This window comes from Scyliorhinus canicula, chromosome 18, assembly GCF_902713615.1.
Source record: "Scyliorhinus canicula chromosome 18, sScyCan1.1, whole genome shotgun sequence".
In the NCBI taxonomy this organism is placed as follows: Eukaryota; Metazoa; Chordata; class Chondrichthyes; order Carcharhiniformes; family Scyliorhinidae; genus Scyliorhinus; species Scyliorhinus canicula.
Genome location: NC_052163.1, coordinates 29,347,912 through 29,375,146, shown reverse-complemented (window position 1 = coordinate 29,375,146; position 27,235 = coordinate 29,347,912). Strand labels below are relative to the sequence as shown.

Sequence of the window (27,235 nt, the reverse complement as noted above, 5' to 3'; positions counted from 1 at the left end):
TGGCCTTGAACCACTTCTTTTTGGTGACAGTGCAACCATACGTTAGGTGGAAAATTCCACAATGAAGGAACGGTGATATATTTCTATGTGAATTGCAGGGGATTTAGATGGGAGGTGTCTCTACAGCTTGTCCCTTTTAGTGTTAGGGATCAGGGAACTGGAGGTATTTGAACAATAAAATTGGCAAGTTGCTGCAGTGCATCCCATGGCTATGACACCATATAGCCACTGAAAAATAGAGTTAAATTGGATAAAACAGCACACATTTCAATTTAGGCTGTTCTGCAGATTCACCTCAGTCATGAATTATTTAGCAGTTCCAAGTAGTACAACACAACTGTAAAATTCACGATCAGCAGCACATCATGTCACCCAATGGAAAGAATACGGAAAGCATATTCTAGAAGGTTTTCGTGGGAGAAACTCTATGGCATGTGAAAACACAAGCGAGAGACTTATACACGTTTTATAAGAAAGAAAACAATAACATTAAGGTAATGAGGATACTACAATATTTAATGAAATTCATTTCGTAAAACATAATTTGGTTCAAGACGTTGCACCTCGAGAATGTGCCATGTTAGAAATCCTCTCAAAAACTTGTACGAATGCATTTTTAAGAATTCACAAACAACAGAACAAAACTAAACAGTGAAATTACCAGAAGAGTCAGCTCTCTCCCAGGGTTTAAGGCTAGGATGTTGATTAGAATTAAATATTGAGACTCAAATCATGCAGGCCAGTGCTATAAAATGAAAATGCCAAATTGTCAAATTTGTTTTTTTGTCAGCTGGAACAAGCAAATGCTGCATCACTAGTTGGATACGGCATCTGGCAATTTCTACAATTTCCTTGTAATATTTAGAATGAAGGAGAAACCCTGATCAATTATTCATCAAAACACAAGTCTGCTAGTGTTGTAATAAAGTTAATGAACACAACAGTTAAACACTGACTTTACATAACCAGCAGAAAGCCTTTTTACACAAGTCTTTCACATACACAAGCCTCCCCCCTCCCCATTTTTAATTTGCACTTTTGCCCATGCTGCACTCAGTGATCCCGTATTAACTAGCTGCTTACAGAAAAGGTCAAAAAAAATCTCTACAATAATAACACCGCAGTACCCCTCATTTTGATTTTCCGCATATGAGACATGGTTACAAAATGGTGAAAAATCAAGTCCATGCAAAAGTGTCCATTCTAGACAACAATCTTAATGTACTTCCAATGTACTGTACTAGTTAGAGGGAAAAAATAATCTGTTCAATGTATATGTATATTCAAAATAGCCCATTTAAGAAAAATGAAAACAGAAGCATGTCTTGACTTCAATAATTGGCAATATGGACTGATGAGCACTAAAATCTACTGCTGGTCTGGACTAACAAACGATGCTAGCCAGCAACAGGAGTGGACTTAAAAAAGGCAACGACATAGAATAGGGCATGAACAGCTATTGTTCAGTCCTTTGAGTTCACTTGTCATTCAGTGAAATAGCAAATAAAGAGGAACAACAGAGGCAGCAAATAGCAGAACCTGTCATTGCTCAAATAGTGAGTCAGTTATATAACAAATTTAAAAAATCAAGTTCACAAAGAGGAAAACACCCATTAATACTGTTTCCACAATGGAAGTGTCATTTTGGACATCACTGGACTCGAGCTGGATAGAAGCTACCAAAAGAGGGGATACTGCAGCTTTTAAAAAATGGAGTCCACTCATGAAGACAGCCACATTGCCTCACACAAAATCCAACACAGCGCTAACAGAATAATTACTGACTTCAGGACTTAACTCTCAAGGCTAACTGTTCCAACTCAAGAGAGAGATGACACGAAGAACACTTTCTTCTGCAGTCCGATTCCACACAGGGTCACGATTTGGATAAAATACCAGCAGATTGTGTTGTTATGAAGGTATGGTCCCTTGCTCGGTCTCTTCCTAGAAAACAGTGCACTTCTTTCGACGCTTTTTCACGGGTGGTGGGCACAGCACGGCTCGAATTGCTTCATCAAATACAGTTTTCAAACCTCTCTGAGTAAGAGCAGAGCACTCCAGGTACTTCACAGCACCTGTTTTTGGGGGGGAAAAAAAAGTGCTGAAAACACAAATCATAAATTCACAAGCTCACCACATCACTGCTTCAATGATGAGCATATTTGGCTTTTTTCTAAGCTGTCACTCATTAATAGACTCAATTGCAGCCTATTACAGTTCTTTCACTTGTACTAACAGAATATCATTGCATAGGATTTTGAAGTTCTGTTTCCTATATGCCACGACTCACCAGTTAGAAAGTCACTAGAACCTCGACAAACATCACTGCCTCCATGGTCTGGGTTGCAAGTCAGTGCAGCAAAAACTCTGGAGTAAGCAGTTCACACTCCTCTATAAACTGAGGCTCGCAAACTTACTCCTGATTTTGTTTTGTTCAATCAATTTATATAGCCTTGAAGATTTGTGTAGCTCGGATATCTGAAGCCATTAAAATAGCCTGTTGATACTCAAAACAAAGATGAAGGTGAAGTATTGGAAGACTGGCTGGAGAATATTTTTCATAACAGTCCACAGGAGAGAAATCCAGAAAAGAAAATAGATGTCTGCTGAACTATGACATTTAAGTCTTTATGGGGCAATGTCAAACTAAGGCGGTACAGTGGTTAGCACTGACTCGGGCCGTGCAGTCTGCACGTTCTTCCCGTGTCTGCGTGGGTTTCCTCCGATTTCCTCCCATAGACCTAACGTGCTGGTTAGGTGGATTGGCCACAATATATTTTCCCTTATTGTCTAAAGATTAGATGGGATTACAGTGATAGGGCAGGGGAGTGGGCCTGGGTAGGGTGTTCTTTCAGAGAGTTGGTGCAGACTCTGTGGGCTGAATAGCTTCCTTCCGCACTGGAATTCCATGAATGTTTCTATGAATTAAAACTCCGACATAGACTGATGCTAAGAGTGCGTAAAAGGTTCTGCAAATAATTAATTATGGTACTATTTGAGCTTCATTTTAGATGGGGAGGGGGGGGGGGGGGGGGGGTTAATAGGCTATGTAAACAAGGAAACACAAAGTAGTTCAACAAAGGCAAACTTTCCCAGGGGGATTGGAAGTGGAGTATTTCTTCACTTTCTCACAAGCCAACAATAAAAGTCAACAGTGCCCTCAGCACAGAATGGAGGATGAACTGTAATTCTCCCAGCTGCTAAAACAAAGGTCCCTTTCAGTTACTGCAGGGCCCTCCTCCAGCGTCATGCAGAGCCTTTATGTTTACAACAGAAACCCGATACGAATAATTATAGGCATTCATGGATTATGAAAGTACTCTAGGTCTCTATTTCCCCACCCACATTACTGTTATGCTAATTGAATTTATTACAAAAGATTATTTGCTTTATAGGTACATAGATTAACTTTAGAACACATTTTATTTTGACTTGAGTCTTAAACTGTACATTCTTTCTGTAACATTGAAATAATACAACACAACAATTTGTCTGAACCTTTACTGCCTATATCCTGTCCCATTTGCCAATCTTTGGTAACCTGCTTTCCTCTGTGGCAGGTTCTGGGATCAGATCGAAGTTACATAGCTCTGCAGTAATTCAGGGAAGTGATGAACATTAACCAGATAACCCTGTTGATGATGTGGAGATGCTGGTGTTGGACTGGGGTGAGCACAGTAAGAAGTCTTATAACACCAGGTTACCCCTCTGGATCTGTAAAGGCTTAATTACCTGCGAAGACTCGCATTCAAAGTATCATATTGCATCCTTGACTTTGTCTATATATATGTTTCTGGAACCCACCTCTTCATTCACCTGAGGAGGGAGCTGTGCTCTGAAAGCTAGTGATTCAAAATAAACCTGTTGGACTTTAACCTGGTGTTGTAAAACTTCTTACAAAACCTGTTGAGGAAGACCAGTCACTGGACACTGGAATCATCTTACCTGACGTCAGGTAACCTTACAAGATTTGGCCCAAAGAGTAGGAAAGCTCTGGCTGGAAGTGAGAAGCTCCTCAGTGGAGCACATCCCTGCAGGAACAGAATGACTCCATATTGGGCAAACTGAAACCCGACTCGGCAATTTCTCAATAATCTTGTTTGGGAACTCAAATATGGTGGTGGATTTCTGCATTTAACATCTGACCACCACCACAATCAAAATAAAGCCAATTATTTCTTAAAGCTGATTAATGTTATTCTTTGAAAAGAAATTTGAAGTTTAGCATTGAGCCATCCTGCTCTTGCTGTGAAACCCTGGGGAAGACCCCAGGGCCAGCCGGGATCCCAGTAAATATTTGGGGCGGACCTGGCCCACTGCTGGTGAAGGCGTATGATGAAGCAAGGGAAGGGGGGGGAAACTCCCCCTTAAATTGTCGCAGGCTTCCGTCTCTCTGATTTTAAAGAAGGATAAAGATCCGGAGCAGTGTGGGTCGTACCACCCGATATCACTATTGAACGTGGATGCCAAATTATTGGCAACGGTGTTGGCATCGCTAATTGATGACTGTGTCCTGGAGTGATAGGCAAAGATCAAACGGGTTTTGTGAAGGCAGTTGTCAGTGAAGACTGCTCAATACAATTATGATGCCGTTGGAGGGGCAGGAGGGAAGGTGGAGGTAGTGGTGGTGATGGGCATAGGGAAGGCATTTCTAAAAAGAAAATCTTTTTATTGCCATTTTCAAATTATAGCCATTGCTGTTAGTTTTCATTTAATGAACAGTACAAAAATACTTTTTCTTACGTTTCTCCATTTACAATATGTTGCAGTTTGATTTGGTGTACAATCCTCCCTACCACCCCCAGCCCCCCCCCCCCCCGCCGATCGATCTGAGGGTGTGCTGCCTTCTCCTATTTCCTCCCCCCCCCCCTCCTTTCTTCTCTCTCCCCGTCGGCTTTGGCCATGTCCATCTTGTTTGGGGGGGGGGGGGGGGGGGGGGAGTCTCCCGCCCCTCCCCTGCCCTTGTTTCTTTTGTTCCTCTCAGCTTGCTCTCTCTTCTTCGCCTCTTTCCCCCGGTTGTGCGTCCCTGACGTTCCTCCTTGTTGTCCTCTTTTTCTTTTTAAACTTTCCAGTTTCCCTCTCTACTGACTGTTGGTAGCCTTGAACATGCTTTGGAACAGGCCGACAAATTGCCCCCATGCAGCAAGAAAGCCTTCCTCCAACCCTCGGATGGCGTATCTGATCTCCAAGTGGAGAAATTCTGATAGTTCTGCTAGCCAGTCTGCAGCTGTGGGTGGTGCTGCTGATCGCCAGCCGCGCAGGATTCTCCAGCGATTAGGGAAGTGAAAGCCAGGGCGTTGGCCCTCTTCCCCATGTATAGCCCTGGCTGCTCTGATACGCCAAAGATTGCCACATTTGGGCATGGCTTCACCCTCACAACCTTGGACATTGCCTCGGAGACTGTCCAGAACCCAGCAAGTTTGGGACAAGCCCAGAACATGTACGTGTGGTTTGCCGGGCCCCTCTGGCACCATTCAATTTTGTCCTCTGCCTCCAGGAAGAACCTGCTCATTCGGGTTCTGGTCAGGTGCGCTCTCTGCGCACCACTTTGAGCTGCATTAGGCTGAGCCTAACGCTGGAGGAGGTGGAGTTGGCCCTGCTCAGTGCTCGCTCCAGAGACCCCAAGCCACTTCTGTCCCCAGTTCGCCTCTCTATTTCGGTCTGGTCTTTACAGTAGTGTTTCAGTAGCTGTCCGTATATTTTCCCGCAGAGCCCCCTTCTTTACTGTTTGTCTTCATCAGGTCCTCCAATAGTGTGGTCTCCGGGGTCCAGTGAAGGCATTTTATCGGGTGGATTGTCAGTATTTGTTGGAAGGTGCTGGTGCAGTTGGGTCCGGCTGTTATAGAAGACGTTGGTCGCAAGCGTGCGGACGGACCAGGTGAGTTTGGGGTACTTTGGGCTGCATCGTGGTATGAGATAGGGGTGCCCCCTCTCCTCATTGCATTTTGCCTTGGCGATAGAGTCGCTGGCGATGGCGCTTAGGGTGTCAAGAGACTGGAGACGGATTGACCCGGGGGGGGGGGGGGGGGGGAAGACACATCGAGCACAGGGTCTCATTGTATGCAGACGATCTGATACTACATATTTCTCATTGGGCATCGGAGGCATCATGGAGATCCTGGGGGACTTGGCTGGTTTTGAGATACAAATTGAACATAGGAAAAAGTGAGGTGTGCCCGATTGAGGGCAGGAGAGGAGTTTAGGGAGTTGCCATTTAAGGTGGTGGGGCAAATTTCAGGTATTTGGGGATCCAGGTGGTGCGGAGTTGGGTGCAGTTGCATAAACTGAACTTGGCTCGGCTGGTGGAGCAATGAAGGTGGACTTTAGGAGGTGGGATATGTTGCCGGATGTCGCTGGCAGGGTGGGTGCAAACAGTGAAAATGACGGTGCTGCCTAGGTTTCGGTTTCTATTTCAAACCTCCCGATCTTTGTCCCCAAGTTATTTTTTAGGAAGGTCAGTGGGTTGATTTTTGGGTTTGTGGGGACGGGGAAGACCCCGCGGGAGCTGAACATAAACTATTATTAGGCAACAAACGTTGCTATGGTAAGGAAATAGGCCATGGGGAGGGGAAGGTGTGGGGGCGGATTGAGGCGGCAATGTGCAGGGCTACGTGTTTGAGGGCTTTGTTGTTGAGGGCTTTGTTGTTGGCACCTTTACCGTTTTCGCTGGCCAGGTATTCAGTGTGCCGGTTTTGGATGCGACAGCTTTGAGGGTGTGGGGGGCAGTGAAGGCAGCATATGGGGCTGGAAGGTGCCTCAGTGTGGGCGCCGGTCTATAATAATCATAGGTTTACGTCATCGGGGCTGGATGCGAGGTTCAGTGGGTGACGGCAGGCAGGGATTGAGCACTTTGGCGACTTGTTCATAGGGGGCAGATATGCGGGGCTGGAGGACCCGAGGAAAGTGTATAAATTGCCATAGGAGAATTACTTTAGGTACCTGCAGGTTTGCGACTTTGTAAGGGGAAAGGTGCCGCCGTTTCCTGGGCTGCCGTCCCTGGGGTTGCAGGATAAGGTACTGTCGAAGGATGAAATAGGGGAGGGGACGGCGTCGAATGTTAAGCAATTAATGGAGTGGAAGGAGTCCTGGGGAATATTTGTTTTATATTTTTTATTCTCCTTTTTCACATTTTCTCCCAAATTTACACCCACCAACACCAAGCAATAATCAGTAACAAATATGTCAATTCCCATAATAACGATCCCATCCTCCCACCAACCCCCAAACATTAGCCCGCACATTCACATAAACTGACAAAAAGGAATCAGGAATCACCCATAGTCACCACCAGGATGCACCTTTGGGCGATCAACGAGGCGAAGGCTACAACATCTGCCTCTGCACCCGTTTCCAACCCTGGCTGGTCCGACACCCCGAATATGGCCACCCGGGGGCCCGGTCTCTTGGGGGGGGGGGGGGATATTAGGAGGAAATGAGAGGTGGAGCTGATGGCGGAGATGTGGGCGGAGGTCTTGTGGAGGGTGAACGCATCCTCGTTATGTGAGAGGTTAAGCTTCATCCAGTTTAAGGTGGTGCGTAGGGCTCATCTGATGGTGGCAAGGATGAGTAGGTTCTTTGCAGGGGTAGAGGACAGGTGTGTGCAGGTCCACAAATCACACCTACATGTTCTGGGTGTGTCCAAGACTGAAGGGGTTCTTGGATATGACGTCTGAGGTGCAGGCTGTGGAAGTGGTTCCGAGTCCAGTGATGGCAATATTTGGGGTGTCGGAAGACTCGGGAAGTCCAGGGGGTGAGACAGGCTGACATTTTGGCCTTTGCTTCCCTGGTGCCCAGAGATAGACTTTGATTAGTTAACAGGAGTCAAGCCGTCAAAAGCAGGAGCATGGGTGAACGACCTGGCAGAATTCCAGAGGCTGGCGAAGGTCAAATTCGCTTTGAGGGGGGTCAGCAGATAGGTTCACCCGGAGGTGGATGCTATTGATTTCTTCAAAGAGGTTTGAGGGGGTCAGCTGCGGTGGGGGGAGGGGGTTGTTGATTGTATTGTTTGGTTGTTCTTCTGATTCTGTTTGTATATATGAAAATGCCTCAAATAAAAACATTTTCAAAAAGGTAAAAACAGAAAATGTGGAGAGTCTTAGCAGGTCTGACAATATCTGAGGAGAGAGAAACAGAGTTAACGTTTCAAGTCCAATATGACTTGATTCAACGCTGAAGATTAAATTGACTTGGTGACTGAGGAAACGTGGGTAAATAATACTAGCTCACCATTTGCTCACATAAAGGGAAAGTGAAGTATTAACTGGCTTGTGTCAAACAGCCCATTTTGTTGTTCTAACTTGTCTAAACCACTTAGTGAAGTCTTTACACAAAAGGTTGCTTCACAGTGGCTCCCATCGCAGCTGTACAGAGACCCACTTTCCGGTTTTGATTACAGGCCTTGTTTAGTGGGAGAAATGAATTTTGTATCTGATTAGTTAAGCTGTAGGATAGTTGAACAACAAAAGAGCTGCAGGCTTGCATCTAAATACATTACACAAAAACAAAACCATGCACCACCCGAGAATGTAGTAAATTACGTAACAGCTCAGTGGAATGTCCCTCATTTGCATTATGTACACAGAAGCACTTCTCCAGTAAATGATTCTCATAAGCTTTGCCTTGACAATAAAACAAAAACAATTTTTCATAGAATTTACAGCGCAGAAGGAGGCCATTCGGCCCATCGAGTCCACACCTTGGAAAGGGCACTCTAATTAAGCCCACACCTCCACCCTATTCCCATAACCCAGTAACCCCACCTAACCTTTTTTGGACACCAAGGGCAATTTACCATGGTCAATCCATGGACTGTGGGAGGAAACTGGAGCACCCGGAGGAAACCCACGCAGACATGGGGAGAACGTGCAGACTCCACACAGACAGTGACCCAAGCCGGGAATTGAACCTGGGACCCTGGTGCTGTGAAGCAACAGTGCTAACCACTGTTGCACCGTGCCACCTTTATCAATTGTTCTCAATGAGCCCAGATGAAAGAAAATAGATTTTGGAAATAAAATTGATGAGGCAATAGCGAGAATTCTGATGTTAATAGTGAAGTCTTGGCAATGGCTAATAAAGCAAGCTGACTTTACAATTCCCGTGAATTTTAAATATCAGGGATGCAACCTCTCTGAAGTCGATTGACTTCCTAATGGCTTAATACATTGTTGGGCAAAGTAGAAGGAACTGGAATCTGAAACAAAAACAGAAAATATTGGACAATCTCAGCAGGTCTCACAGCATCGGGGAAGGGAGATAACGTTTCGTCTGGATGATTCTTTGTCAACGCTAGAGAGAACTGAAAAAAGGGGCAGATTTATACATTTGTGGGGAATAAGTGAGGAAGTGGGGCTGGATAAAGGGCCAGCAATAGGTGGAGACTGACAGAGATATTGTGGTTAGAAAGACAAGGGAATGTAAATGGTGGTGATTAAGGTGAAGAAGGGTGCCGATAGTGGCACATAAAAAGAAATTAAATATGTTAATGGCAGAGCAAAGGTAAGCAGTGTCAAAGGGCAACTCAGAACACAGGGAACAAATTGCCCAAGTGGGATGGGAGGGGAGGACAATGGTAAGAGAAAAACCAAAGGAACTTAATGATGGTATAAGATACCATGAAGGTTATAGGATTTTATGCAGATACTGGGCATCCAGTGTCTGCAAAGGCAAGTTTCATCTCCAACATCCCTTGCCTGCATTAGTACCTTTTTAATAAAAGTCATCCACTTCCACAGAAAATTCTTAAAAATATAGCAATGCCATGCTTAAATATTCAAGCAGCATTTTTCGGTACAAATTTAAAGATAACAAGAATGCTGGATATCTGAAGTAAAAATTAGAAAATGCTGAAGCTGCACTGTAAGCCAGTGAACGTCTGAAAGAGAAAGTTGGAGTTAGATTAATGTTAAGAAATGACTCATCAGCCACTTACACCTGAAACATTAAGTACATCCAAGGCTATCTTTCTTGTCAGCTCTGATAGAAACGCTGAGTACATCAATCATATCCTACTTTTATTTTCGATTCTAGTTCATTGGATCTCATTTCACATTAACACCCCCCAACAACCATCAAACTGAATTGCTGAAAAGTTCACAGCAGACATTTAGTGTCCCTGAATTGATGCCGCCGTTTTCTCATATCTCACAGGGGCATCTGAAAAGCCTTTTGACAGGATGGTGCCATAAGAACACACTTAATGTTTCTTCACTAATACAGGATCATCTTTGGAGGTTGGAAAATTGCTGCAGCAGTGGAGACTTTCGCCCTTATAAATTTTACTGATTTTGGTCTTCCTTCCAAATCAAGCTTGCAGTTTTAGGTAGTTCTTTAAAAAATGTATATTTTTAAATTTTTCCAATTAAGGGATAATTTAGCATGGCCAATCCGCCTACCTGGGCTGCGGGGGTGAGACCCACAGGGAGAATGTGTAAACTCCAAACGGACAGTGACCCGGGGACAGGATCGAACCCGGATCCTCGGCAATGTGAGGCAGCAGTGCTAACTATTGCACCACCCCCAAATCAAAACAAATATAAACCCAAATTTATCTTCACAGTGAAAAGATAAATCTGATTCAAAGGAAGAGATCTAGCAATGATTCAGAATTAAATAAATTTGATGCAAGGTCCCTAGATATCCTAAGAATTCCTTGATCAACTTATAGAAAAACAAGTTTCATTGCTGTTAGAAAGATGAAGGACAAACATTGCAAAGAGAAAAAAAAATGACAGAGACTAAATTAGACATTTCATTCAGTTCAAACAGATTTTGGTATCTCTCTAAGATGGTGTCAAAATTAAGGCCTCATGATTTTTAGCGTCAATTTACTTACCCAATTGCCTCAACACTGGTTGCTCAAGGAACAACTGGAAAGCTAGCCCTCATTTACTTTTTTTTGGAAAATATGGAGGCATTTAAAATTTTAACACTTTTCAACAATAACATCCAACAGAAGCCACAACGAAAATAACCATCATCCCTCCAAACACAAACCCCAACCAACATGGCTTATAACACACCGCCAGCCCTTCCTGGCCCTCCTGCCATTGGTTTTCCTACCCTTATTCGTCATGTCCATTCCTCCCCCCCCCCCCCCCCCCCCCCCCCCCCGAAGGAGTCGATGAACGGCTGCATCCTCCGGGCAAACTCCCATAACGAACCCCTCAAGGCAAATTGAATTTTCTCAAGCCTGAGAAACCACGCCATGTCGTTAACTCAAACCCACAACTTCAGGGGCTCTGAGTCCCTCCATCCCAGTAAAGTCTATCTCCGAGCCACCAGGGAAGCAAAGGCCAAACCGTCGGCCTTTTTCACCCCGAGCTCCCGGGTCTTCCGCCACTCCAAAGATCGCAATCTCTGGACTCGGCTCACCCTCCCTTGCAGGACCTGACATTGCGTCTGCGAATAATCCAGGCCAAAAGGCCCGCAAACATCGGACACGCCCAGAACATGTGTACATGATTCGTAGGACTTCCCCCACACCTGTCCTCCACCTCCTCGAAGAACCTGCTCATCCAGGCCACAGTCATGAGCCCTGTGGACGACCTTGAATTGGATCAGACTGAGCCTGGCACACGACGAGGGGGCACTGACTCTCCGCAGGACCTCCTCCCATAACCCAGCCTCCAACTCCACCCCCCTCGCCACCCCCCCCCCCCCTCCCCATCCCAGCTGCTCGTCCCATTTTCTCTTCACCTCCACAATTGGGGCTCCCTCCCACTTCATCAGTGCCTTATAGCCGAGACCTTCCCCTCCCCAACCGCTGTTCTCGACATCACCTTATCCTGTAACCCCAGTTGCGGGAGGCCTGGAAAGTGCGAGTCCTGCCTTCATACAAAATCCCTCACTTGCAGGTACTGGAACCCATACCCACCTGGCAACTCAAACTCCTCTCCAGCTCCTCCAAACTCTGAAAACCCTCATCAAGAAAGATTCCCAAATCTCTCGACCCCTACCCACTGCCATCTCTGAAACCCCCCTCCAGCCCTCCGCGGAGCGAACCCATGGTTATCGTATCGATGCCATCACCGACACCCCCGCCAAACCCCTGTGCTGCCGCCACTGTCCCCACACCCTCAGGCTGCCATTACTAACGGGCTGGCGAGAACGGCAGAGGTGATGTTAACAGTGCCCTCAAACTCATGCCCTTACAGGATGCTGCCTCCACCCGCTCCCACACCGACCACTCCCCCACTACCCACTTCCTGACCATCAATATATTCGCCGCCCAGTAATAGTCAATAATGTTCAGAGGAGCCAGCACCCCCTCCCCACGCCCCAGCAGCACCTTCCTCATGCACGGGGTTTTACCGGCCCAAATAACCCCCCGCACTATAGATTATATATAAGAGCAAATCATCCGTATAGCGAGAGACCATAGGCTCCACCACCACCACCCTCCCCCTCGCACTATCTCCTGCTGGACCTACAAAGTTCACAGCGTCATTGCCAAAGGCTCTATGGCCAGGCAAACAGCAGTGGGGAGAGTGGACATCCCTGCCTCGTCCCACGGTACAGCCTAAAATACTCCGACCTCACCCGATTTGCGCACCTTTTCCACCGGTGCCTGATAAAGCAACCGGACCACAAATCCATGCCCAAACCGTCCCGGGACCTCCCATAAGTATCCCCACTCCACTCGATCAAAGGCCTTCTCTGAGTCCATAGCCACTACCCCTCCACCTCGCGCTCCTCTGTAGGCATCATGACAATAAGAGCCTCCTAATATTGGTCGCCAGGTGCCGCCTCTCAACACACCCTGTCTGATCTTCCCTATTACTCCTGGGACACAATCCTCAATCCGTGTGGCCAGGATCTTTGTCAGCAGTTTGGCATCCACATTCAATAAGGAGATTGGTCTATATGACCAGCAGTTTTCCACGTCCTTGTCTCGCTTCAAAATGAGAGAAACCGATGCCTGCCACAACGCCTGGGGGAGCACTCCCAACTCCGTTGCTTGTTAAAGGCCCTTACCAACAACGGTCCCAGCACCCCCGAAAACCTCTTTAAAAATTCCACCGGTTAACTGTCCCGTCCCGGGGTCTTACCTGACTGCATTGCCCCTAGCCCCTCTATTACCTCCCCAAGCCGAATTGGGCCCCCAGGCCCTCTACCAGCTCCCCGTCCACCTTCAAGAACTCCAGCCCTCCCAAAATTCACCTCATCCCCTCTTGTCCAGCTGGGGGTTCCGATTTACACAACTTGCTTTAGAAATCTTGAACACTGCATTCATCCCCGCCGGATTCAAGAACACCTTCCGCCCTGTATCCCTCACTTCCCTGATCTCTCTCGCCCCCTCCAGCTTCCTCAACTGATGCACCAGCATCCTGCTCCCTTTTTCCCTGTACTCATACATCACCCCTCTCACTCTCCTCAGCTATCCCACCACCTTGCCCATGGATAGGAGACCAAATTCCAATTGTTGCCTCTGGCACTCCTTCAAAAGTCTGCTGGCCTTCATTTACAACAGATTGACAGGCTGGCTCAGTCATTCATTCCTCTGGCTATGTGTCAAGTCTGCATGTTGCAACAACCCATAGGCATCAAACAAATATATCCATTTGAAAGAGGATTGCCCGAGGCACTTGACCATGGCCTGGATGAAGCTGTATTTTTATTTTATGTTTTGTTGCTAAATTTCCATCTTAATGTGACCAATAGATTTTCCTACTGTATTCGGTACATAGAACATACAATGCAGAAGGAGGCCATTTGGCCCATCGAGTCTGCACTGACCACTTAAGCCCTCACTTACACCCTATCCCCATAACCCTTGATAACCTCCTAACCACTAAGGGCAATTTAGTATGGCCAATCCACCTAACCTGCACATCTTTGGACTGTGGGAGGAAACCGGAGCACCCGGAGGAAACCCACGCAGACACAGGGACAGTGTGCAGACTCCGCACAGTGACCCAGCAGGGAATCATGTCCCACAATTTACCCAGACCTTACCACCACTCACCTATTTCTCTCGCCATAGCCAACCCCTGGGGATAGGTAATGGGAGCCAGCTTTTTATCTCTTAGCCTTTCAATGGTGTCCTTATCATCCCGCAAATCCAGCTTTGTTCCGACCAGGATTATTGGCGTGTTTGGACAATGATGCCGCACCTCTGGATACCACTGCATAGAATAAAAATGACAAGACAATAGAATTAAATAATTGCTCTTCCATATCCAACTTCTTGTACAATCCACTCACTTCACTTATATTTTAAACTAAATGCAGTTACTTTAATGAAAAGCTAATGGTGTGTTTTGTATTCATTCCATTTGAGACTGCATTGAGATATCTCAAATCTATTTCAGCTCCAGAGCTCATGGTCAAGACAATGGTTCCAAAGTAAAAGGCATTTCTCTTAAAAGGAAAAAAAGGTTATGGTGAGCGGGCAGATTAAGTGGAGCCGAGTCCACAAAAAGATCAGCAATGATGTTATTGAATGGCGGAGCAGGCTCGAGGGGTCAGATGGCAGATGGCCTACGCCTGCTCCTAGTTCTTATGTTCTATCAAAAGGAAGAAAATCTGCACAACGATGCACTTGAGAGTAGTTTGGCTGCGTACCATCTTGGCTGAGGTACGGCGGATAAGGATTTGAAAATACACAGTGAAATTATGAACAGTTTCTATACACGTGGATGTGTCATATAAAAGACTAATCCTACATCACTGCAAAAGTGAGACACATTGGAGATTAAAGACTATTTATTTCCCTTGAACTAGACCTCCAGGTATTCTGCTTATGATCATATTTTTCAGACTGCTCAAGGTTCCGTAGGAAATATATACATGTGTAAACTTTGTTTTGAAACCTCAGTTGACACGTTACCTTTGCTCTGACGTTTTCAAAGGATGCTGGGCTCACGAGTGAAAAGCAGATCAAAAACACGTCCTATTAAAAAGGGAAAAAATGCAAAAAATAATGATTGTTAATGTGTTCCATGAAAATAAGGATTCATCACCACTACCTGTATTCTTAGGGAACATCATAAATCAAATTATATATATGTAAAAAGTTCATTAGGAATGGGAATAGTGCCAAAGAACTGGCACACATCAAATGTGATTCTCCGAAGTAACAACTCCAGGGAACCAGAAATGAATTAGTTTATCAACAATAGGAAAGATTACGGAATCCTAACTGAAAGATGTAACAGAAAAACATGTTGAAATTAAAAAACATAATGGAGTAATTAACACAAATTCCAAAACATGTGATCAAGTTTACCAAATAAATAACGGAAAGAGCAAATTGTAATATAATGGAATAATTGGATTTCCAAAAAGCCTTTGATAAACTACCTAATAAACCCATGACTAAGGTCAAAACTCATGGAGTCAGGAGAAAAGTAGCAAATTGGCTACACAACAAAACAGTGAAGGGATACAGATAGTTACACAGATTAGCAAATTGTGTGAAGTAGTGTTTTCTAAGAATCAATACAGGTACAATTGCAGTTCAGTATTTACATGATCAATTTGGACTAGAATCAGAAATATATTTTCAAACTTTGTAGATGATTCCAATAATTGGTGTAGCTAATAAACAAATACAGGAAGACTTTAATAAACTTGCAGAACGGGCATGCAATTGGCAAATGTTTGAGGCAAATGAATTTTTGTAGGGAAAATAAATTTCTAAGTGAGATAGAGGAACAAAGGAATCATGGATACAAATACATTAATTAGGGAAAGTAGTGACATATTGAACAAAACGACAAAGAAAAAAAGCAAACAAAGCACTGAGGTTTATTTCTAGAGGGGTAGAATTGAAATGCAAAGAAATTAAACTTGTGTAGAACTTTGAAACATTTGGATGTTTCCATCGTCAGGGAAGACCAAAGCTAGGGACCATAAACATTTGATACATCCAGCAGCAGAGAATTCTGGACTTTTAAAAATCCCAGTTTGTGGCTCAATGTGGCGAATGCAAGGTGTAGTTGGGAATAGTTGAGGCAAGGAGCACTGATGAGTTTAAGGGGAAGCTGGATAAGTAAAAGGGACAAAGGAATATGTTGATGGCGATAGATGAATAAAGACAGGAGGTTTGTGTGAAACATAAACATGAACCTGCTGGGTTGATTGGCCTGTTTCTGTGCTACAAGTACTTTATAACCATTAAATGTGGCTATTTATAACATTCTTTTGAAATTAGTGATCATATTGAAATTTCATCAAGGCAATTAGTCTTTTACTTTGATGGGAAGATACCAAAGAAAATGTTGTCAAATGTGAGATGTAGTTCCTTCATACTGAACCTTATCAATAAAAACTCAATTTTCATAAACAAGGTAAAAAAATAAATCATGATACACAAAATTCAAAACAAAAATCAATATGCAAACTGTTGTGACCTTCACTGAAACAAGTTAACAAACAATAAGTGCTTTGGAGGCCAGAATATTACATGTCTGTCTACTATGTACTACAATGCAACCTGACAAACAACGGGGATTCTCCATTTCTGCGACTAAGTGTTGACGCCAACAGAGAATCCATTACCTTTTCTTAATACAAAAGAGTACCCAAGAGTAAACCCCCCCCCCCCCCAAAACCCGGCCAGCGGCATGACTGTCGGCCAAGTATGACAGTGTTGGACACTGTCTGTACGTCCTCTCTTTCAGCAGCCACCACGCCAGCATCACGATTTTAGAGAACACAGTGGACCACGCCGTCGGGAACTCGGCCCAGCGGAGACAGAGAATCTCGGGTGGGCCCACTAATGATATGCAAACGGTGTTTAAAGTATGCGCGGTGTGCATCGCACTGACGCCATTTGCAAAGTGGCGGAGCATCGCAATTTGGCATCAAACTGGTGCCTGCTGCAATCTTGGCTTTGGAATCTATTCTCTTCCTAATCGCAGCCCCGATTTCAGTATCGGCTAATGGAAAATCCCGCCCCAGATTTCTGATGGAGTTAAATCAGGTGTTAAAACCTGATGACAATAAATAGTGAGCACTGGCCAATTCTGAGTGCTGGTTAATTAACCTGGGTGCCACCAGAAAATGCCAATGGCTTTGGGCAGAAAGACAGAGGTGTTCTTGGTGGAAATACCACAGACAGTATGAAAGTCAAGGGAGGTGTGGAAGACATTGATAGGAGCTCCAACAATCACTCACAGATGATGATGACAACAGTTCCTCAAATCTTATTCTACATTATCATGCTTCAAAAATACTGGAACCCTGTGTGGGACATCAGGCAAGGACAGGATGGAATTTTCATAATGTATGCTCAAAATTTAACATCAAGGTTCAGAAAAGTAACAATTACTTAGATGAGATATGGGAAGACTTGTAATGTCCAAGCAAAATGAAAAGAATTAAAACTCCAGGATAGGAAGGAAGAAAACTGCCAAGAGCAAAAGTAAAGAAGGTAACATACCGTCTGTGGGTAAGAGAGGGGTCGGAGTCGGTCATAATCTTCCTGACCTGCTGTGTCCCAGAGTCCTAAATTTACTGGTTTCCCATCTACCATAACATTAGCTGAATAGTTGTCAAACCTACAAAATTAAAACATTAGAATTCAACAACCAAAAATATATAAATAGCTCAAGGAGTTTTGAAAAAGCTACACTCAATACTTACACAGTTGGGATGTACTCCCCAGGGAACGCATTGGTGGTGTAGCTGATGAGTAGGCATGTCTTACCTACAGCACTGTAAATGCAAATAAATTAGCATTAGCAACAATGTAAAAAACACTATAGCAGTCTAATTTTGTGCTAAATTGGTTACACCTCAAACACAAACTCTTGAGTACAACCAAGAAGCCTTCACATTTAGTAACCCATAAAATCCACTGAATATCATCCCTTTGCAAATACAGAGCACTGACATATTACTGCTCTTAATTCAAAGTTGCAGCGCTGAATTTTCATGGCTTAGTGCAAGGCCTTGAACAATAGAAATGAAATAAAAACAAAAATACTGACTGAATTATTAAGTATATTCAGGTCACCAGTTGGGTTACCATCATCATTTCCCCTTCACACACCAGCATCCCACCCCAAATCCAAATAAATGTTTTGGTGAGGCACTAAAATCCAAAGAGCTTTTACAGATACATAAAGGATAAAATGGTGACGAGGGGGAGGGTAGGGCATCTTAAAGATAAACAAGGTCATCTATATGCAGATTCACAAGGGATGAGAGACGTCCTAAATGAATATTTCTCATCAGTATTTACTGTTGAGAAAGGCATGAATGATAGGGAAATAAAAAGTGATGTCTTGAGGAGTGTACATAGAACATAGAACAGTACAGCACAGAACAGGCCCTTCGGCCCTCGATGTTGTGCCGAGCAATGATCACCCTACTCAAACCCACGTATCCACCCTACACCCGGAACCCAACAACCCCCCCTTTAACCTTACTTTTTAGGACACTACGGGCAATTTAGCATGGCCAATCCACCTAACCCGCACATCTTTGGACTGTGGGAGGAAACCGGAGCACCCGGAGGAAACCCACGCACACATGGGGAGGACGTGCAGACTCCGCACAGACAATGACCCAGCCGGGAATCGAACCTGGGACCCTGGAGCTGTGAAGCATTTATGCTAACCACCATGCTACCGTGCTGCCTATATTACAGAGAAGGAGGTACTGGAGGTATTAAAGCGCATCAAGTTAGATAAATCCCCGGGACCTGATGAAATGTATCCCAGGACGTTGTGGGAGGCTAGGGAGGAAATTGCTAACCCCCTTGCTGAGATATTTGAATCATTAACAGCCACAGGAGAGGTGCCTGAAGATTAGAGGGTAGCCCTTGTTTAAGAAGGGCTGTAGGGATAAGCCTGGGAACTACAGACCGGTTAGCCATACTTCTGTAGTGGGTAAATTGTTAGAAGGTATTTTGAGGGTCAGGATCTACAGGCATTTATAAAGGCAAGGGCTATTTTGGGAAAGTCAGCAAAGCTTTGTACGGGGAAAGTCATGTCTCATGAATCTGATCCGCGTTTTTTGAAGGGGTAACCAAGAAGGTATATGAGGGTAGTGCAGTCGATGTCATATACATGGACTTTAGCAAGGCCTTTGACAAAGTACCGCATGGTGGTTTGTTGCTAAAGGTTAAATCTCACCGAATCCAGGGTTAGGTTGCCAATTGGATACAAAACTGGCTTGGTGATCAAAGCCAGAGGATGGTTGTGGTGGCATAGTGGATAGTAAAGAAGATTATACAAGATTGCAACAGGATCTTGACCAATTGGGCCAATGGTGTTTAATTTGGATAAATGTGAGGTGATGCATTTTGGTAGATCAAATCAGGGCAGGACCTACTCAGTTAATGGTAGGGAGTTGGGGAAGAGTTACAGAACAAAGAGATCTAGGGGTACCGGTTCATAGTTCCATGAAGGTGGATAGGTTAGTGAAGAAGGCATTCAGCATGCTAGGTTTGATTTGTCAGAATATTGAATACAGGAGTTGGGATGTCTTGTTGGAGTTGTAGAAAAAGGTAGGCTTCATTACCCAGAGTATTACTTCCATTATTTACAGACATACAGAAATTCTGGCGGTGGTTTTGTGCAATATTGGAAGGGGTTGAAACAAAGTCACGAGAGAATTGACAGGTTTCTCCTTCAATTCTCACACCCTGATATGCTGTTTGATTTGTTCAAAATCCTGTTCTTGTGGCTGTCCATCTGATCTCAATTCCATGAATGCAGATCTACAATCTCAAGTTTGTGACTGGCACCTAACCCTTCTCTGACCAAATACAATTATACACAAGTGCGCAGTGAAGCTTGCAACCAGTAATTAGTTTCCTTCGGATATAGCTTTTTTTTAAAACAGAGGATTCATCAGTAAACAATCTACACACAGTACTGCACAACATGTCTGGGAGAACCATATTCTTCCAAATAAATTGTTTGTTTAAAGCCATAAAAAAAAAAGATCTTCACAGAGGCGTCTACCAGATGCGACCTAGCAGACTAAATGTCACCTGCCCTGACACAACACCCTTCAAAGCCAACAAAACTCTTCCTCCGAATCCATTTCAGTTGAAAACAACTTGATGTGCATGTGCCACACTACAGGGGATTAACTATTATTGATATGGATTTTCAGCCACAGTAAGGGAAGTTAACTCTAGAAATGAACATTTAAACACACTATTAAAACAGAAAGTTTTTTTTAAAAAATAATTTTTATTGAAAATTTTTTGAATTTATACAACAATAACGAACCATAGTAAAATACCAAAAATAACAATAATATTAGCAATCCTAAACATTCGCCCCACCTCCATGAACAACACAGCATTTTAACAACAACGCAAATTAACACAGTATTAAGTTCCATAATAGAAACTACAATAAGGAACACCCCCCCCCCCCCCCCTCCCCCGGGTTGCTGCTGCTATTGACCAAGGTACCTATCTTTGAGCCAGGAAGTCCAGAAAAGGCTGCCATCGTTTATAGAACCCTTGTATTGTTCCTCTCAGGGCAAATTTGACCCTTTCCAATTTTATAAATCCCACCATGTCACTGATCCAGGTCTCCACACTTGGGGGCCTCGCATCCTTCCACTGTAGCAAGATCCTTCGTCGGGCTACTAGGGACGCAAAGGCCAGGACACCGGCCTCTTTCGCCTCCTGCACTCCCGGCTCTACCGCAACTACAAAATTCACGAGTCCCCACCCTGGTTTGACCCTGGATCCAAACACCTTCGACACCGTCCCCGCCACCCCCTTCCAGAATTCTTCCAGTGCTGGGCATGCCCAGAACATATGGGCGTAGTTCGCTGGACTCCCCGAACATCTGGTGCACCTGTCCTCACCCCCAAAGAACCTACTCATCCTAGTCCCGGACATGTGGGCCCGGTGCAGCACCTTAAATTGGATGAGACTAAGCCTCGCACATGAGGAGGAAGAGTTGACTCTCTCCAAGGCATCCGCCCAAGTCCCGTCCTCTATCTGCTCCCCGAGTCCCTCCTCCTATTTAGCCTTCAGCTCCTCCACTGACGACTCCTCCACCTCCTGCATTACCTTATAGATGTCAGACACCTTCCCCTCTCCGACCCACACCCCCGAAAGCACTCTGTCCATCGTCCCCCGCGAGGGCAGCAAAGGGAATCCCTCTACCTGTCGCCTAGCAAACGCCTTTACCTGCAAGTATCTGAACATGTTCCCTTGGGGAAGCCCAAATTTATCTTCCAGTTCCCCCAGGCCCGCAAACCTCCCGCCAATAAACAGGTCCCTCAATTTACTGATGCCCACCCTTTGCCACCCCCTAAATCCCCCATCCCTGTTCCCTGGGATGAACCGATGATTTCCACCCAATGGAGCCTCCATCGAGCCCCCTGTTTCCCCCCGATGCCGTCTCCACTGTCCCCAGATTCTTAGGGTCGCCGCCACCACCGGGCTCGTGGTAAACCTCTTAGGGGAGAGCGGCAACGGCGCCGTTACCATGGCACCCAGGCTCGTACCTCTACATGACGCCATCTCCATTCTTTTCCACGCCGCCCCTCCCCCTCCATCACCCATTTACGCACCATTGACACATTGGCCGCCCAATAGTACCCCAGAAGGTTGGGCAGCGCCAGCCCGCCTCTATCCCTCCCTCGCTCCAGGAACACCCTCTTCACTCTCGGAGTATTAAAACAGAAAGTTAATCTCACACTTAAGCTCCAGGCCCTCACGCATGGTCCTTCTGTAGTCCACATACTATCTACTCCGAGGGTTTCCCAATTGCAGCCCGAGTCACAATGCAGTCCCCACGTGAACCCTGGCACTCCAGTGTGACAAACATTTCTTAGCCAAATGATTCCATTCACCATTGTTTGAAAACCCTTTGACAAACATGATACCACCCTGATTATGGGAGCATGGTTTAGAGAGTGGTAAATGCATGTCTCCCATCATTTATTTCTTTTGAGGAGAATGGAGTCAAAGATTCCCCCGAAGGTTGTACAGGCTGAATCACAAAAGGATGCTATAAACACAGATCTCTGATAACTCTGATAACTGATGCTCATTTACTTCATCGTTAGAAGACACACAAGGAAAAAAAACTTCTGAACCCCTATCATCATTATTCTTGGGCGGGTTACTGAAGCTACTTTAAATGGACCTTTTATCTTGGGGTCAGTGGCATAGGTGTTGAAATGCTGGTTTCTGGTCAGCCTGTACCATTCCAAACATAAAGTTGCAGAATTGACTAAATTCAGCTTCCAGGAAGGTGTAGAGTCTGTTCAAACTTAACAGCATACAAACTGGCTCTTGGAAGAGACCAGTATGAAAGACACAGAAGCTACAAGTGCTTTGGTCATCTTGTTCTTGGGATTCCCTTCCTTTCGGTGGAAACCAGCCACCGTTGTTCATTACCTTCAACTGTTTCTCTCTCCACAGATGCTGCAAGACCATCTGAGTTTTTGCAGCATTTTTTGTTCTTACTAATGTCCATGGCTGTTCATTCACCTTTAAAATTAGCATCAGTGGAATGTTCCTACACCACAGATTTTGCAGAGCCAACTGCAAACCAAATGTGATACCAGTGGGTTGCTAGTTGCTAAAACTAGGTTGGGGTGTGGTGGTCTAGAATGCATGATTTCACAAGACATAGTAATGTTTGTTAGTTTTGAAATGTGGCGTGGTTTTGTAAAATCAGCACGTTGGGAAGAAGTGACAATAATATCCATTGATGTCAATATAAAACAGATTATCATTTGTAAAACAGCAGACAGATGTGTGACAGAGAGAGAGAGAGAGAGAGAGAGACTGAATTTTGTTTTAAAAAATACAACTATTATAGCTACCACGGTAGTTAAATGCACAGAGGCATTCAAACTAGGAAGTTTGAATTTGATTGCTCATCTTTGCCGAGTTAGTTTCTATATATAAACATGCATACACAGTTTTTAAACTGCTATCCCAGATAGATAATATCCAAATACAATGGAGGTTTGTAGAAAGATAGGATCGCCAATAGCTGAATAACCTGCCATTAGCAGGGCGAGGTGCAATACCAGTGTTGTTCTACCAGTACAAGTCAAACCCTTCAGCACAGAAGGAAGTAAAGTGCAAAAAAAAACTTCAAAAAAGTTTCCAAGAAATACAGATATAATGGGTGCGATTTCAGAGAATTAATTATTTTTTAATGTATTCAAAGTTTTAACATTTCAACACAGCAGTACAAAATAAAACTAACAAAAAAAACCCCAAACATCCCCCCACCCTCCCAAGCAGCTGCCAGTAACCAGCCCCATGAAATGTAGTATAAATTAACCCCATCGCTTATGGAACCCCTCACTCGCCCCCTCAGAGCAAATTTCACTTTTTCCAAGTGCAAGAACTCCATTAAATTCCGAGCCACACTGAGGCACAGGGTGGAGAGCTGACCCCCATTCCAACAGGAACCCCCGCTGCGAGCGATCAACGAGGTGAAGGCTCCCATCTGTAACTGGCAAGTCCGACACCCAGAATATGGTCCCCATGGGACTAGGCTCGAAATCCACGTGCAAGATCACCGACATGACGCTGAAGAACGACCTCCAAAATTTCTCCAACTTCGGGCAGGACCAGAACATAGGTATGTGATTAGCTAGCCCCCTCCCTCACCGCTCACAAATATCCTCCGCTCCCTTATACAACCGGCTCACCCTCGACTTCATCAAAGCACGACCTTTAGCTGTGTCAATCCCAGCCTCACGAACAAGGTTGAGGCATTCACCCTCCCGCAGCACCTCACACCACAGCCCCTCCTCCATCGCCATTCCAAACTCTTCCTCCCACTTGGCTGTAACCCCCTCCAGAGACACCATAGAGACTCCCATAGGTCACCGAGATGACCTCGCCCCCACCCCCCCTTCCTGACCACACCCCCTCCAACAACAAGGAGGGCGGTGCCACCGGAAAAGTCAGAAAAAACCTTTTTGCGAAATCCCACAACTATGTGTACCCGGAAGCCTCCCCCTATGGGATCCCTAACTTAACAGAAAATTTTCCAAGTGTGATTTTGAGCGCGTTTGGCGGGGCGCATCTCGACAGCCGCAGTGGCGAGATTGCGGTCCGTATTTAATGGCACTTAGTGCTGGAAATGAGCTCCCACAAGCCTTTCGTCATTACTGGCTGTTTCACTGTCTGATTCACCAGACTCAGGCCTCAGCACTAACAAGAGGGAGTTGCTTTTAAATGCTCCCTCATCACTCACTCCCAGTCAACACACAAGGCAGCACGCAGACCTGCTCCTCTTTTTGGGGATGCTAACCTGGCCAGGCGTCTCAACGCGTGAGACAGGGCACACTGTTCCCCTGATCAGAGGACCAGCAGCAATGTCATCAATATCGCCTGGGAGGCAGTGACTGCGGCTGTCAGTGTGTGCAACATGACCAGGAGGACCATCGTAAAATGGAATAATTTGACCAACAATCTCCAAGCTGCAATGGTAAGTTACCACCTCTCTCCTGGCATCAGTTCTACCTGCCACCCCATCAAGGATGTGACTCAGAATGCCCTCTCTTTGTCCCCGCAGAATAAGATAGCCCATAATAAGCGAGAAAGAGACCACCATCAAGATGTGACAGCTTTCACCCCAACCTTCCACCAGGACAGAGGCACACACCTCGGTGGGCAACAGGTCTCTGGGACACAATCTGGTGAGACCACACAGTTGCTGATGCACATCAGATGGAGGCATGGACATCCATGGGAGTCAGCAGTCGGATGTCACGCCTCTGGACTAGGTTCTCGGAGAGGTGATGCAGATGATAGGACATGGCTGTGACATTCAGGACGGGATGTCAGCGACATTCCAGTGAGCACATATCTGACTGGAGGAGTTCTGAAGGCTACGGGCACAGGAGATGATGCCGACAATGCTTGGCACTGAGGCCAACACTGCTAGAGTGAGGACCGCAGTGGAAAACCCGAAGCACGACATCCGTGTCTTGAATGGTGATGCCCAAGGCTTGGTTCAGTCTGTGACGACCATGGCTGAAGACTTCAACATCATGTCCCAGTCGATGAGGGACATGACCCAGTTGCAGGTGGATATTGCCAAAGCACTGCAGAGCATGGCCCAGTAACGGAGGAGTATCACTGAGGGCGTTGACATCATGGTGCAGACAATGGGGAGCCACCAGGACTGGCTGAGCCAGAAGTCTCAAGTCTCTGCAGTTTACTCGAACTGCTCCTCCGTTCCATGGAGACCCCCAGGGTCTTACAGGCACCGTCATGGAAGAGGAAGCACTGGAGGCCAACCCGGGGCTTGCACCAAGGAGACAACAGCCATTACCAGTTCTTCCTACCACCCCCCCCCCCCTCCCAATACTGGCACATCAAGGGTAGAAGAGGGTGGGATGGCGATGCCAGTGACACCAGTAAGTCAGCTGGGGCCCCCCGGGCTCCAGGCCCTCCAGAGGACATCTGCTGTGCACAGGGCGCAGAAAGCAACCTCCACCTACGATGTGCATCCTGGGGACACACCTAGATGCAACAGCAGACCACAAAAGATCAAGAGTGAGAACCACTAATTGGGCACTATGCCCAATCTGTAGCTAGGGGGAATGGAAATGTCATATGTTCATAATTAAAACACGTCACCCATGGGTAACCCCCGACCTGGAATCTTCAGTCCTCTGACGAAGCTCACCCCCACAGCCTTTGGCCAACAGCTCTGGTGCCCTTGAACTGCATGCGGGAAAATTGAAATGGCTACTCAGCTCCTCAGTTCCCTACAGCATCCATTGCGCCAGTACACGTTTTTAAAAAGGTGTACTAAACGACACCCGTGTGATTTCCCACTGGGGGTCTGGTTATTTCCTGGGAATGATGAGATGGAAATGAATGCAAAAGAGGGTCAATGACATGTTTGCCATATTTGGGCATTATCCAGAACTCAGGCCAGTTAGTAGCAAACAGGTTCGCGCCCAGCGTGAATCTTGATTTTGGCCTTTCCTGCCATTTAACCGGTACTGCTGCCCAGTTTCACCAACGAGGTGGTTACATTGCACCTAATATTTCCCAATGGGAAAGAAAAATGCTTTATTTAAATCTGTTGTCAGCATAACCTGTCAATGGATCATTAATTTAAAAAAGCAGAAAACACTCCTGATGGAGCACTCACAAGAGAAGTGACAAATCAGGCATAATCCTTCACCAGAACTTGAATAATTATCCCTTGGCAATGAAACATTAGTTTGAGGGATTCAATTTTTAAAATACTGATTCAAATGTGTGAGCTGGGTACAGCACAGAACAGACCCTTCGGCCCTCGATGTTGTGCTGAGCAATGATCACCCTACCCAAACCCACGTATCCACCCTATACCCGTAACCCAACAACCTCTTCCCCCCCCCCCCCCAACCTTACTTTTTAAGGACACTACGGGCAATTTAGCATGGCCAATCCACCTAACCGGCACATCTTTGGACTGTGGGAGGAAACCGGAGGACCCGGAGAAAACCCACGCACACACGGGGAGGACGTGCAGACTCCGCACAGACAGTGACCCAGCTGGGAACCGAACCTGGGACCCTGGAGCTGTGAAGCATTTATGCTAACCACCATGCTACCGTGCTGCCCTGTTAGCTGCCCTAACTCTTGTTAGCATAGAATTTAGTGATGTTCAAAAAATTTAACCACATTGTTTGCCACTGGACAAATTAGAACTGTTGGATGTTTTTATTTAATTTAAACATGAGAAAATGGTCACTGGTTATAGTGGTAGAAAAGTGGAGAGTGAAATACTGACCCGATTTCCTCTACAACGACGTCAGGTAGAGACATACATACACACACACATACATATCGAGATATGTACATGTATATATCCAAAAAATGTATAGATATCGATATATAGATATCGATATTATATATATTTTTTCAAATATATTGCATTCTGCACCAAACCAAACACCTGCTCAGCTGTAGGCAGTGATTATTGACTTGTGCTTACGCCTCCCCAACAGCAAGGGCAGCAGAGAGGAAAATATAACAATGGCACAAATTTTCTTCCTACTTTGAAAAACTTGTATATTAAAATGTAAACTGGTACATGTGCATACTTTCTAGATAAACTAGGATTAATCAACATAAACCAAAGATGTGCAGGTTTGGTGTATTGGCCATGCTAAAATTCCCCGTTAAGTGTCCAACGGTTAGGTGGGGTTGCAGGGATGGAGCAAGGGAGTGGGCCAGGCTAGGGTGCTCTTTCAGAGTGTCGGTGCAGACTCAATGGGCTGAATGGCCTCCTTCTACACAGTAGGGATTCTATGATTCTATAAACAATAC

At 45.4% G+C, this 27,235-nt stretch overlaps 1 protein-coding gene across 1 annotated transcript in view; it reads right to left on the bottom strand.

Annotated features, from left to right (window-relative positions):
• Positions 1-495: 495 nt before the first annotated feature.
• The window catches only part of LOC119953022 (ras-related C3 botulinum toxin substrate 3), a 38,535-nt gene continuing 11,795 nt past the window's right edge, over positions 496-27,235 (bottom strand). The window contains exons 2-6 of the mRNA XM_038776796.1: positions 17,590-17,661; positions 17,387-17,504; positions 14,831-14,893; positions 13,967-14,126; positions 496-2,075 (exon numbers count right to left, since the gene is read on the bottom strand). Of these exons, the coding sequence (XP_038632724.1) occupies positions 1,945-2,075; positions 13,967-14,126; positions 14,831-14,893; positions 17,387-17,504; positions 17,590-17,661 (544 nt within the window). The 3' untranslated portion in view covers positions 496-1,944. The remainder of the gene's footprint in view (positions 2,076-13,966; positions 14,127-14,830; positions 14,894-17,386; positions 17,505-17,589; positions 17,662-27,235) is intronic.